General features: G+C 39.7%; 1 protein-coding gene across 4 annotated transcripts in view; it reads left to right on the top strand.

Annotated features, from left to right (window-relative positions):
- Positions 1-13,118, top strand: part of PTPRZ1 (protein tyrosine phosphatase receptor type Z1) — a 170,520-nt gene extending 157,402 nt beyond the window's left edge. For all 4 annotated transcript variants that reach the window (XM_027102082.1, XM_027102081.1, XM_027102084.1 and 1 more), the window contains 8 exons: positions 1,251-1,397; positions 4,610-4,703; positions 5,027-5,100; positions 7,148-7,276; positions 7,728-7,874; positions 9,492-9,634; positions 10,432-10,567; positions 12,154-13,118. In XM_027102082.1, coding sequence (XP_026957883.1) covers positions 1,251-1,397; positions 4,610-4,703; positions 5,027-5,100; positions 7,148-7,276; positions 7,728-7,874; positions 9,492-9,634; positions 10,432-10,567; positions 12,154-12,294 — 1,011 coding nt within the window. In that variant the 3' untranslated portion in view covers positions 12,295-13,118. The remainder of the gene's footprint in view (positions 1-1,250; positions 1,398-4,609; positions 4,704-5,026; positions 5,101-7,147; positions 7,277-7,727; positions 7,875-9,491; positions 9,635-10,431; positions 10,568-12,153) is intronic.
- The last annotated feature ends 1,018 nt before the right edge of the window (positions 13,119-14,136 follow it).

Genomic DNA, 14,136 nt, shown 5'->3' with positions numbered 1-14,136 from the left:
ACTTCTGGAGGATGGAAGTCCAAAATCAAGGGGTAGGCAGGGCCATACCGAATCCTCTGGGGAAGGATCCTTCCCTGTCTCTTCAAGCTTCTGATAGCCTCGTATTTCCCTGGACTTGGCAGCCTAACTGCCTCCTTCTTCACACGGCTGTCTTCCCTCTGTGTCCGTGTCTGTGTCCAAATTTCCCTCTTCTTAGAAGGACACCAGTCCCCACCTCATCTTAACTAACTACATCTGCATCGACTCTATTTACAAGTAAGGTCGCATTCTGAGGTCCTGGGAGGTTAGGGTTTCAGCATATCTTCTGCGGGGGCGGGAGGCGTGCATAATTCAAACTATAACACCAGGTACTTGCACGTAAGTCATGGATGGACCAGCTAACTTTTGTCTATTTTATGACCAAATGGGGAATATCTTTAAAATGACACCAGTCACAGGCGAGATTCAGAAAAAGAGTAAGTGGATCAGTCAACCCTCATCTCCTCGTGCTGAATCCTCAAGCTTTTCCTGCATGTAATGAATGAATGGATTTATTCTCATATTTAAATAGTATGAATTATGCTCAAATTATTCCCTTTTTTAAGCCCAGATCGTTTACCCCTATATGACACAGGACAAGCTCTGCATACCTGTATTTTATTTTCACTATTTCTAAATAAAAATGGATTTAAATTGAAAACTATGTATGGCAGCTTGAAAGCAATAAGAAACATATGACTGAGTGGGCTTCCACACCAAACCAACCAAACATCATTCCATCGAGGAAATGACATTCTAGTCAGATAAGACGAGGGAAGAGTCCCATACGTGAAATGGAAGATAACTGTTAAAAACTGTATAGATAATTGTACTAAATTATATATGACTGGCTAAAAGGAGAACTGGAATGGGGAGAAGGGAAGACCCATCAGAAGTAGAGAAGTCAGTGCAAAATGTGGAAGAGGGTCTCAGGTTTGAAGGATGAGCAGAGAGGGCATTGCTTTGCCTCCCCAAATTTTCCAGTGATCTCCTTCCCTAAACGCCAACGCACAAGAAATAAAGAGGTGAGGGATGGAAAGAGTTGTATTGTTTCTGGATGACCACCTTTTCCTCCATCTGACGTCCTGCCAGGACTGGTGAGCAATCTCCGTGGGTCCTCCCTTCCATCTTGTAAAACGCTTTTTGTCCATCAGTGGAAGATACTACTTTTGTACCTCAATACATATAAGGAAAACCTGAGGTGATATCCCTGTTTGTCATTGCTTTGCCAGGAACAGTATGTCTTCATTCATGACGCATTGGTCGAGGCGATACTTAGTAAAGAAACTGAGGTCCCGGACAGCCACATCCACGCCTATGTTAATGGGATCCTCATTCCTGGACCAACAGGCAAAACAAAGCTAGACAAACAATTCAAGGTGAGTTCTCTCGGAAGCCCCTCTCTTGGGTGTCACCACAGGTTGGAATGTTCCTGCATCTCCTCATTTGAGTGGACAAAGCCATGTGGACAGGCTGAGCGCTCTGTTGGCCCAGTGGCTTTGTTGTGTTCTTTACAACAGGCAACAAAGCCACTTGGCAAATTTCAAGAACCTTAATTTTGAGTAGCGAGAGGGAAAGTTCTCAGAAACCCTAGAAATGCAGACGTGGTCCAGGAAAGGAGGGCACAGAACAGAACAGGAGGAACAGGCAGAACTTCTAACACAGACGGTGTAAGTGCTCTTCTCGCTTTGAGAAAACCAGACCACTTAACCACGAGTGCTGTGCTCAGGCTGCTTGTGCTGCTCTTTGGAAGAGTCTGTCTCACTTGAAATCCCCAGACTAGAATAGGCCATCCCACAAGAATAGCTTCTTCAACCCCAGTTTCTCCCACCCACCCTGTCACAAGGACGTCGGCTAGACAGGGGAGCATGGTTTGTTCAATGTTCTACCTCTCACAGCTTAGCTCTCTGATTTCCAGAAACCAGTCAGCAAAGAATTCAGAAAGCAGTTGTTACCAGACCTGCCTGCGGAGATAGAGGGATTTGCAGAGCTGTCATCTTCCAGAGGAATGAAGGCTGCGTTATTTTGTTCCCCATTATTTCTATACTAACCTTCTCAGGGTTGCTAGAGAAACAGGGCCAGTTTCTGAAGAAGGAATGTCTAGGAAGAATTCAGAAGGCCCTGGAAAAACCCAGGAGAGTTAACAAACCTCAAGATTGAAGTTTTTTCTTTCTTTTCCGCAGCTTACAACATAGAAGATGTAGTCATGAGTTCCCTCTGGCTTTTTACCTTCTCGTTCAGCACCTTTTGTGCTTTGGGAGGAGTAAGAGACAGAGGAGGGGTGGAAGCTGAACTTAGAAATTGCAGACAGGAAAACAGAAATGTTTTATTCAGCCAAACTTAGCTGAGTCATAAAGGAACACTTTAAGGAAGACAAAGTGCACAATACAGCTTCCAGAAACAGATAATAACTATAAAGCATTAATGTGATGTTGCTAGGATGGCTTTTTTCTAAGTTAAAAATATACATCTATTACCCGTTTTCTTATTTAAATATGATTTACCCCATACACAATTAAATTAATAAAAGAATTGATATCGCTTATACTGGACAATTCAGGATCAAAATGGAAATATCAATTATGAGATCAGAATCTAATTTAAAAACAGAGACATTTGACTCTGTTTCCTGTTAACATCCTAACTAGGGAAATTTGGAGGGGTGTGTGTGTGTGTATACTGTCCTATAAGAAAAGGTATTTATTCAAGTTTACCCATAGAAAAATGTCCTTGAAATAAATTGCATGTCTATTTATTCAACAAATATTTATCAGAAACCCACCTCAGCGTTGAAAAGTAAAGAATCAGGACTTCCCTGGTGGAGCAGTGGTTAAGAATCTGCCTGCCAATGCAGGGGACACGGGTTCGAGCCCTGGTCCGGGAAGATCCCACATGCCGCGGAGCAACTAAGCCTGTGGGCCACAACTACTGAGCCTGTGCTCTACAGCCCGCGAGCCACAACTACTGAGCCCAAGTGCCACAACTACTGAAGCCCATGCACCTAGAGCCCGTGCTCTGCAACAAGAGAAGCCACCACAGTAAGAAGCCCATGCACTGGAACAAAGACCCAATGCAGCCAAAAATAAATAAATAAAAATTTATTTTTTAAAAAAAGTAAAGAAAACACTAAAACAATACTGAAAAATAAAAAATAGAAATTTTTTGTACTGTATATGAAAGACTTTTTATGCAAATATAATAATTAATATTGAAAAACAGACAAATGAACCAGAGGAACCATGTGCGTATGGAAATTGTTATATGACAGATATGACATTACAAATTGGTGAGGAAAGATGGATTAATCAATGAATGATATTAGGACAATCTCCATGTAGAAACAAGTACAGTTAGGTCCCTACCACACCTCAAACACTGAAATTATTCAAGATGGATTAAATACCTAAACATGAAAACAAATTTTTATAACTATTATAAGAAAATATTGGAAAATATCTCTTGAGGACTTCAGGGTAGAGAAGGACTTCTTAAATTAAAATGTTAAATTACAGAAATCTTAAGGAAAAACTGAATTGGCTGTAAATGTCTGTGTGATTAAAGAGAACAAAGACATTTGCAACTTACTTAGCAGACTGTAGATTTACATTTAATAGCCAAAACCCCTTACAAATTAGTAAATGAAAATGAAGTAGAAATATGAAAAGGCAATCATCAAAGAAGAAGTAACTAAAATCAACAGTTTCGCAGTAAGTGAGGAAATGCACATCAAAACTGGGATAGGGGCTTCCCTGGTGGCGCAGTGGTTGAGAGTCTGCCTGCTGATGCAGGGGACAGGGGTTCGTGCCCCGGTCCGGGAAGATCCCACATGCCGTGGAGCGGCTGGGCCCGTGAGCCATGGCCACTGAGCCTGCGCGTCCGGAGCCTGTGCTCCGCAACGGGAGAGGCCCCAACAGTGAGAGGCCCGCGGACCACCAAAAAAAAAACCAAAAAAAAACAACAAAAAAAACTGGGATATACTTTTTTCATCTGTTAGCCTGTCAAAAATTAAACACCAGTGACGCCTAATTCTTTATAGAAACCCTCACATGTGTGCACATTAAGAAATATACAAGGGATATTCATTGCTACAAAGTTTGAAATAGCAAAACATTGGAAATAACCCAGACATTCACTAACTGGGGAATAGATAAATAACAAGTAGATAATTCGTGTGATTGAGTACTAAAATAATGAATAAAATCCAACTATATGCATATATATGTGCACACACACATACATACACACTCACGTGCAATTTATCTCCCAGCTGCAGTGTGAGATTTAGGTAGAGAAAATGGAGGGCACACACCATAGAGGAAGGTTCCTAATGCTGCAAGTCAAACTAGACATCAAGTCTTCTCTGCTTATTTTAACCCTCCTGGTATAGAACATAGAACATAGATGTACCAGGGAGTCCCCCAGAACAAGTTTAATTCAAGGAATTCTTGGAAAATAAGTCAGATATATTTATATTCAGTATCTTATCTTTGTTGAGTCTCCTGTGTATATGTGTGTGTGTGTGTGTGTGTGTGTGTTTATTTGAGGGGCTTAAATGAAATAATCTATATTTTTCCTTGACACCCTTTCTCAGCTCCTGAGTCAATCAAATATACAGCAGAGTGACTATTCTACAGCCCTAAAGCAATGCAACAGAGAAAAGAACAGAACGTCTTCCATCATCCCTGGTAAGCTATGTTGAATTTTGGAAGAAAAAAACCCCCCACTTTTTAAATAATAGAAGCCTTGTAGATAATTTGACAATAGTTGTACATCTTGGAACAAAAACAATACACTCATATTTTTCTAATCATGCCAGATAATATAACTTAACAAGGACTCTTAAACCTTGAGGTCTTCGTCTAGAAGTGCAAAATATATAGAAAAACTAGCTTAAAAGTCAAACACACTCTACTTGCAAAATGCAGCTATGTTTTGCCATTTGCAGGGGCGGGGAGGAGATACAGTGCTAAGAGCTTACTTGTTTATGATGAATGTTCTGTATTCCCAGTGGAAAGATCCAGAGTTGGCATTTCATCCCTGAGTGGGGAAGGCACAGACTACATCAATGCCTCCTACATCATGGTAAGTCAGAGAGCCACTGGGGAGACTGCTGCAGCTTGCGTTATCAGAATCAAAACCAGAGTGGGGGGCTTCCCTGGTGGCGCAGTGGTTGAGAGTCCGCTTACTGATGCAGGGGACACGGGTTCGTGCCCCGGTCCGGGAAGATCCCACATGCCGCAGAGCAGCTGGGCCCGTGAGCCATGGCCGCTGAGCCTGCGTGTCTGGAGCCTGTGCTCCGCAACGGGAGAGGCCACAACAGTGGGGGCCCGCGTACCACAAAAAACAAAACAAAAAAGCAAAAAACAAAACAAACAACAACAAAAAAACCAGAGTGGGCTGCCCAAAGCAGTGACTGGCAGATACGGGAGGCACCACAGGTGGACATGAGTCGTATCTGATGACTACAGACTCACAGCCCACAGCAGCAGTCGAATCACAGCATTCCTTGATGTTTTTATGTGTGCTGGGACTGGAGAACTCTTAATCAAGACAATGAGTAGATGTGGGAACCAAACTCACCATGAGTAGATACAAAACATCCACTCACCCTTCTAAGCAGCTCCATTTCATTCACCAAAGCAGATTCCCTGCAGACCCAGGATACACTAGCGTTAGCAAAGTCCAGTCTCGTTCACATTACCACTCCAGGTTTGCAGCACGGTTCTCACCATGCAAACTGGGCTCATTTGGGGACTTGGATTTCTAAAGATACAATACTTTCTTTCTGCATTTAGATCTACTATCAGAGGGATGAGTGCTTTAGTAGCTGTTGTGTGACCTTCATTTCCATTTTAGGTCAATCAATCACAGACTTTGCCTTCAGATGAGAGTCCTAATCCCCGTGCCAAAATCACTGTTCTGTTTATCTAGAAAATACTAAGGTATATCCATGCAAGAAACAGGGAGATGAGTGGAGGTGGCATCTAAAAGCATGCCACACTTAAAATAGGGGCATCTTAATACTATAGGAAGCAGATATTTTTACTCAAAAATTGAGAATGGGTTAAGAGAACAAATATAAATATTGCATTGTGTGCTGGTTAGATAGAAGACAGACTGTTCTTGTCAAGAAAATAATTAAATGCTGGAAAATATTACCTACAAAGCTTGCCACATTACATCTGAAGATTTACAAAATAGGATGAATTTTTACTTACCTGGAATGACTTAAGTGGGATATTGACTGAAGTTGCAGGATAAACTAGAGTCCTTTCAAGGTCTCTTCGCATCCAAAGAATCTACAAGTAACCAGAAAAACATTTAATTATGTACAACCTGCTCATTCAAATCCGAATATATGAACTTAAAAGTTTTCTGCTTCTTAAACAAGATTGTAACCAAAACAAAGTAAATTGAGTAGAATTCTACTTGATGAATAAATGAAGCTAAAGCTTAAAAAATAAAAAATGAAAATAATCCACACTTCATATGAGCCCATGGGGGATAAGAATGCAATCTGAGAGATTCCATTGCAGAAGGGGCTAACTGAGCCATGATTTTGGTAAGCAGTAACGTGGAAATCATGATTAATTCAATGGCACCAGCTTTCAGGTTTCTGCAGCAACATTTGTAAGGTGCCCGCCCCCCCACCCCCCCTCCTCTCCTGTAGAGGCAGCCAGGGTGTAAAGGTATCCGGTTGCCAGTAGGTGTGAAATTTAGCACTCTGCCATTGGGACTTGTGAAAAGTAAGAAATATAAAATCTCTAGATTTCCTTTCTATCTAGTGTGAGAGACATAGTCCAGAAGCCATTTTTGTTGTCTCCTCCTAGAGGTGATAGCTGGGTAAGCTTGGGCACAGCACTTAATTTCTTAAGCTTCATTTTAATCGCCTATAAAATGAAGATCACATTCCCTTTGTCATAGTACTACTGTGAGGAATAAAGGAAGAAAATGTTTAGTGCTATACCTGGCATATAGGAGATGTCTGTAACATTGGCTATAATAATCACATTATTATTTATAGATACAATCCACAAATAAAAAGACAGTAACCATTAACCTATAAATGTTTTTTGAATGTTTAAAGTCACATGCCAAGGCTCTTTCTATGTTCTCTTTGGTTTTGTAGGGTTATTATCAGAGCAATGAATTCATCATCACCCAACATCCCCTTCTCCATACCATCAAGGATTTCTGGAGGATGATCTGGGACCATAACGCCCAGCTGGTCGTTATGCTTCCAGATGGTCAAAACATGGTAAGTCCCTCAGGTCATTTTTGGCATGTTCTTTGCAGGGTAGGTATCAAGACACAACCACCAGAAGTCCAGCATACAAAGAATGTATTTTTTTCAACCAATAAACTAATATTGAAGTTGCACCTTGTCTATTATTGGACTTGGTTTGGATACAATATCCCAGGTCTGAAATTGTTGAATGACAGTTTTAAATAAAAGTAGGCTGAAATTAACTTAAGTATTTATTACGCTGCTTAAGGAAATTAGAATTGCAATCATAAAGGAAGTCAGCCCATATGTTTCTATTTACGTTTTTTTAAATAAAAGTTGTTAGGATATTTTAAGAGTAAATATTGAGATTCAAAGAAAAATTTGAGTTGAATTGTCTATGGCAACCAGTTAACTTCGTTTCATAGTCTGACTTAAACATTTTATTAAAATCTAGAACCTTCTTTGGTTTTTAATCCTCCAGGCAGAAGATGAATTTGTTTACTGGCCAAATAAGGATGAGCCTATAAATTGTGAGAGTTTTAAGGTCACTCTTATGGCTGAAGAACACAAATGTCTGTCTAACGAAGAAAAACTTATAATGCAAGATTTTATCTTAGAAGCTACCCAGGTATGGACATAGTTTAAATGACAAACTTTTCATCTTAAGCACATGTTAAATATATGTCAATTTAAGAATCTCTCCTAGAACTAAAAAGAAGGAATCTGATTTCTTACAAATTGAGACAGATTACCCAAATAATAAATTTTACCTTACTTGTCATTTTCATTTGCAAAATCTTATAGAATCATTAAACAATTAGCCATCACTAAACTCCACCATCCCTGACTTCTACACACACAGGAAGTCAAAGATTTGTCTTTTACTCCAAAGCAGTTGCTGATAGAAGTTAAGCTGAAAATAAACAGAGTAAAAAAATAATTTCATTAATCCTAATTCTCATGTTTTAAGGCAAGTCCTTACCTTGTATTCTCCTAAATAAAATGGGAAAAATATTACCTACCAAAAAAAGCTTACTGCTCTCTACTCATGTACAGAGGGTTATTAAGTGAAGAACTGCTTTGAAAACATGCAGTGCAATGAACTAGTGTTGTTTTAGACTAGTTGATTACCTGATTACCTGACTCCTGATTACCTACAAGGCACCAATTTTAATTCTTTGTCAATAACTGTTTCTATGATTACAGCACAGTTCATAAATTATTGCACAGCTCCTGTGAAAGACTGAAAGATGCTAATAGTGATGAGTAAAGCATGTGAAATTCAGAGGACTTTCTCAATCAGAAAAAAAATAAATCATGTTTTAGATGGTTTAAATGTTTCACTTTACCCTAATTCTGAAACTGGTAAAACATATAGGGTACATAAGAAGATTGAGTATTCGCTAGAATATTTGACCAAAACTTATAAAATTGATAATGCAAATACATTGTTTTCTAAATGTTTTATACTTCTGCCTGAAATTGATGTTTTATATTTTGTGAGTCAAGGGTCCAATTTTATTATTTTTGTGTGAATAACCATTGTTCCAGTGTCATTTATAGATCAACAATACCAGTTCAGTCATAAATCAAATTTTTATATATGTATAAGCCACTTTGGGAGACTGGGGATCAGAGATTTAAAGTCACACAACCTGGTTTGGTCACTTAATAAGCAAGGATCAGAACTGAGACTGGAGTGGAAACCATGTCTCCATTCTCCTTACCAGCATTTCCCACACCGTGTCAAGCAATCTTATTCTTCCCTTAGTTAAACCTGAGTAATGCTGGTATTTGAAGAAATCTATGCTATTTTTTTCTTTTTTTAAATTTAAGTATAGTTGATGTACAATATTGTATGTTACAGGTGTACGATATAGTGATTCACAATTTTTAGAGGAAGAAGTCTATGTTATTTTTAAAACTAATTTTAAAACTGAAGATTTCTTTTTGTAAGTTTAAATTTATCGGCACAGATACATCTTTGTTCATGATTTGATTGGCAAGATAAGCCCACAAACAAGGTTTATTTTTGAATAAAAAAGAGATCACCTCTGTACCTGGCAAATGTGGTGTCGCGGCAGTTTCTCCCTTCCATGGTGGAGGACAGGCTGCAACTACTGCTGCTCACTCAGCGTGTTTCTTGGTTTTATTGCCTTCCTATAATTCCTGACTTTCCTCAATTCATCTACTCACCAACCAATATGACACTTTCTAAAACAGTAATTTTTATCTCTTCTTATAGGATGATTATGTACTTGAAGTGCGGCATTTTCAGTGTCCCAAATGGCCAAATCCAGATAGCCCCATTAGTAAAACTTTTGAACTTATAAGTATTATCAAAGAAGAAGCTGCCACCAGGGATGGCCCCATGATTGTTCATGATGAGTAAGTTCCACACTTTAAATCAATTCACACCTGACGTTCTCTGTGTGTATGTATATTTCTGTGGTCTTTGTACTAACCTAATACTTTGGACCAATCGTGAATTGTTTAGCCGGGGTGGCTTATCTGCTTCTCGTGGACAGGATTAACACAGAATAGTTTTGGGGGTTTTCTCCGCTTCTCTGGGAGCTCCTGTTGAAGGCAGAAAATGTGTGCCTGATCACAAGCATCTGCTCTTGCATTCTACACTAAGAACACTTTGTGTGATGAGTCAGTGTTTTAGAACCTGAATCTTCAGGTGCTAACCAGCAAGGCATCTCTCAGCCATTGGCTTCCTGGGATAGGAGTAAAATTGATACATTTTTTATTTACCAGAAACAGGAATTTTATCCAACAGATCTTTCCAGGTTTCAGTTGTGAACAAATAAAAAATGCATATGCTGGAATTATGTTATATAGCAATACATATTATATATGACGCATATGATAATATTACATAATATATATTATAACCTCAGTCAGATCATTTTGATTTACTGCCAACCCCTTCCATAGTATAAAAATAAGAAATGTATCACCAAATATTGAACTTCTATAAAGTGTCTCATTAGTAATATCATGAACACTCCCCAGTGATTCGAAGTAGACCACAGTTCCATGCACTATAAAGGAATGAGACAATTTATTAAAAATTTCAGTGTTCTTACTGCAAAATTCTCAAGGCCATGTGCTCTGTGAGTTTCAAATGTGAACATGTGCTGCATCTGAATGGAGTCTTTGTTCCTTCCATTTGTTTCCAGGCATGGAGGAGTGACAGCAGGAACTTTCTGTGCTCTGACAACCCTTATGCACCAACTAGAAAAAGAAAATTCAGTGGATGTTTACCAGGTAGCCAAGATGATCAATTTGATGAGGCCAGGAGTCTTTGCTGATGCTGTAAGTAATAAAGCAGCGAACCAGACTTTTCTCATTAGAGCACAAGTCACTTTCTAGAGGCTACCAAAATCGTTTTGTCCTGTATCAAAAAAGATCACATTGATAATGTTAGCATGTAGTTTTCAAGCTGAATTATGTTCAGTTTGCAATCCATAGAACTGGAACAGTAAACATTTGAAGTTTATTTTCCAGAAAATTGATGGATCAAAATTTTTAAATTTCATTGTGTGCCTTTTTGCAAGACTTATTGTAATTCTGAAACGTATCCTCAGTAGAAGCACCAACTAATCTGATTTATCCAACAAAATAAATAGTTATTTTCCCAGGGTTAGGGCTCTACATAGCCTCAAAGAAGAGTCAGAAGATAGACTTCAGCTGTTCACCTTTTTCTCAAGCCAAATTCATTTTCTGAACTTAAGAAGTAGCTAATTCTGGGGATAGTTTTGAAAAGAGAGAGAGAGACACTCGTACAATCAAGAAAGAGCATAGCACATCTGGAAAAATGTCTCAACTCTGAGAATAATTTGGAAGTTTTTTTATTATAGAAACAAGAGCTAGAAAGACAATAGGGAAATTTGTGCAAATGCCCCAGTGGGAGAAGCTTAGGTGGATGCAGAGGTCATAGGCTCACTTCCAGCTTCCTAGTCTGGGTACGTGTAAGGGCCTTATAAAGGGTCCATCTTCAAAGCTCTAGCCCAGACCAGCTGCCAGAGAGTAAGGTAACCCTTGTGCACATGCACTTCAGAGGAGCCCTTATTGAAAGTCTCATTCAGGAGAGTTGAGTTGTATCAAGCTTGTCTTGTATGAAATTGCTTTCGGCGGACTAAACTTATACCCAGGTTTCACAAATGCATTTAATGAGACGTGTGGTCCTAATGATTTTCTACTATGGAGCCAGCCACTTGCTCATGTCCTTTGCAACTACCTTCCCCCACCTTACCATCCCCAAGTTGGCATCTGTAAGAGAACAACTACTTTATTCTTCTGTGTGTCTCTACCATGAGACCACAGCAGGGTACACAGGCACACACTCTCCTTCTCACCAAGCAGGACATAAGACCCGTCGGGCTGGTAGAGTGTGAAGGATACTTGGTAAACAGTGGGTCTTGTGAAAGGCCTGCATTCCTCATGAGTTCCTGGGCTGACAGTGCAGTCCTGAGACCTCTTCATAAATAGACAAACCCAACAGATTTTGTAACAAAAGGAGAAAGGAAAATGAATAACTTAGTGGGTTACAGGAGCCTAGTGCCAAAAGGTTTACACACAAGTTGATAAATCAGTATCAGAACCTCATCACATCACCTTCTGATTCCATGAAGTAAATGAGAAAGAATGGAGTGCTTACCATTGGCAAATGTAGTGGGCCAGTGTTCTAGGTCAATGAATGTTGGCTAATTATAGAGCCACTTTAAATTTAATCAGAAAGAGACATTAATACGGATGGGGTGCCTCTGCTGATTATAACAGAGCCCTTAACACGCCTTTCTATGACAGTGGCAAAGGGTGACTAAAAACCTTGCTTCTTTTTACAAACGTATGTCTTCAGCGAGCTTTCTGTTTCTGACCTCCCATTCTCTGTTCTCCAGGAGCAGTATCAATTTCTCTACAAAGCAGTCCTCAGCCTTGTGAGCACCAGGCAGGAAGAGAATCCGTCCACCTCTCTGGACAGTAATGGCGCAGCGTTGCCTGATGGAAATATAGCCGAGAGCTTAGAGTCTTTAGTTTAACATGGAAAAGGGTGAGAAGAGTCCACATCTGGACATTGCTTTCCTCTTTCTAAAATTAGACAGGAAAATTAGTCCAGTTCTTCTGTTATCTGTTTACTTCACATCACCTGACAGTAACTATCATGGCATAGGATTCTGCTGCCAAGTTTACATCATTAACAATGTGTGCCTTTTTGCAAAACTTCTTGTGATTCACTTATTGTGTTTAAACTAAAATGATTGAAATTTACCGTATTTCTAAGAATGGAATTGTGGTATCTTTTTTTCATATTGATTTTAACAGAGAATTTCAATTTATAGATATTAGGAATTCCCAACTACAGAAAACATGTTTGTTTTTAGTGTCAAATTTTTAGCTGTATTTGTAGCAATCGTCAGGTTTGCTAGAAATATAACTTTTAATATAGTATACTGTAAATAAAACACTCTGTTCCCTATGATATTCAACATTTTACAACCACAGTATTCACCTAAAGTAGAAATAATCTGATACTTACTGTAAATACTGCTCTAGCATCTCCATGGACCAAATTTATATTTATAATTGTAGATTTTTATATTTTACTACTGAGTCAGTTTTCTAGTTCTGTGTAATTGTTTAGTTTAATGTTGCAGCTCATCATCTGGTCTTACTCTGTGAGTCTTCTGATATTGTTTTGTGTTGTGGTTAACTCTGTTTTAGCATGTAATTTTAACTTTTATGGAAAATAAAAATACATTTGTTTTGAAAGAAGATGTTTTTATGAGAATAACACCTTACCCGACATTGTTTAAATGGTTTTTATCCAAGGCATTGCAAAAATAAATATAAATATTGCCATCAATTTGTGTTTGCTTGTGGAGTGCTGAGGCATGTGTAGCAGAAAATTGTGGACATGTTCCCTCTGAGATTATGGACGTGAAAGAAGGTTGATGGGATGGGACAGTGTATAGAGCTGATTCCCAAACTGTGCCTTAAGGCACACAGGAAACTCACAAAACTGAAGATTTTTGAGGACAACACAGCAATGTGTACTGACACTACACAATTACTACTACTAAATTATTTGGATCTAACTACTTAATAAACAGAACCATTATGTATTTCCTTTGGTTTAGGGGAGCTATGAAAATGTTACTCAGAAGCTGAGGGCATGATGTACCAAGAAATGTTGGGAAACTGGTTTAGAACCAAGCTGGGAGTTAGAAGCAGGCAGATTTGCCAGCGAGGGGGAAGCTAAGCTGGTTTGGGAGACAAGTGGGTGAATGGACAAGGACCAGGAGGTCCTAACTCCCAGAGTGGAAAAAGGTAAGTCCTAGGTGACAATCCTATTGTCAGGATTTAAGAGCTATGTGGAGGTGAAGGGCAGGAAAACAGGGAATCATGGGTAGCAAGCCTGCTCTGATACTGGAAGCAGTCCCCTGCCTCAGCCAGGAGTGTTTTAGAACACTGCCCGCAAAGGGGGCACCAGTCCCCAAGAATGCCCAGGTCAGTGCCTAAAGCGGGAGGCCAGGAAAAGTTTTGTTGAAACCAGTGGTTCTCAGAGTATGGTTCGCAGACCAGCAGCATGAGAAAAACCCAGGAACTTGTTAGAAATGCAAATCCTGGACTTCCATCCCAGATCTAAAATATCAGAAACTCTGAGGTTGGAACTCAGCAATCTATCGCAAGGTGCTGGGCTCCCCTGGTGGCGCAGTGGTTGAGCGTCCGCCTGCCGATGCAGGGGACGCGGGTTCGTGCCCCGGTCCGGGAAGATCCCACATGCCGCGGAGCGGCTGGGCCCGTGAGCCATGGCCGCTGAGCCTGCGCGTCCGGAGCCTGTGCTCCGCAACGGGAGAGGCCCCAACAGTGAGAGGCCCGCG

The sequence above is a fragment of the Aethalodelphis obliquidens genome, unplaced genomic scaffold, assembly GCF_003676395.1.
Source record: "Aethalodelphis obliquidens isolate GAN/ISIS:26980383/991018 unplaced genomic scaffold, ASM367639v1 scaffold5, whole genome shotgun sequence".
NCBI lineage: Eukaryota > Metazoa > Chordata > Mammalia > Artiodactyla > Delphinidae > Aethalodelphis > Aethalodelphis obliquidens.
This window is presented reverse-complemented; position numbering and strand designations above follow the sequence as displayed.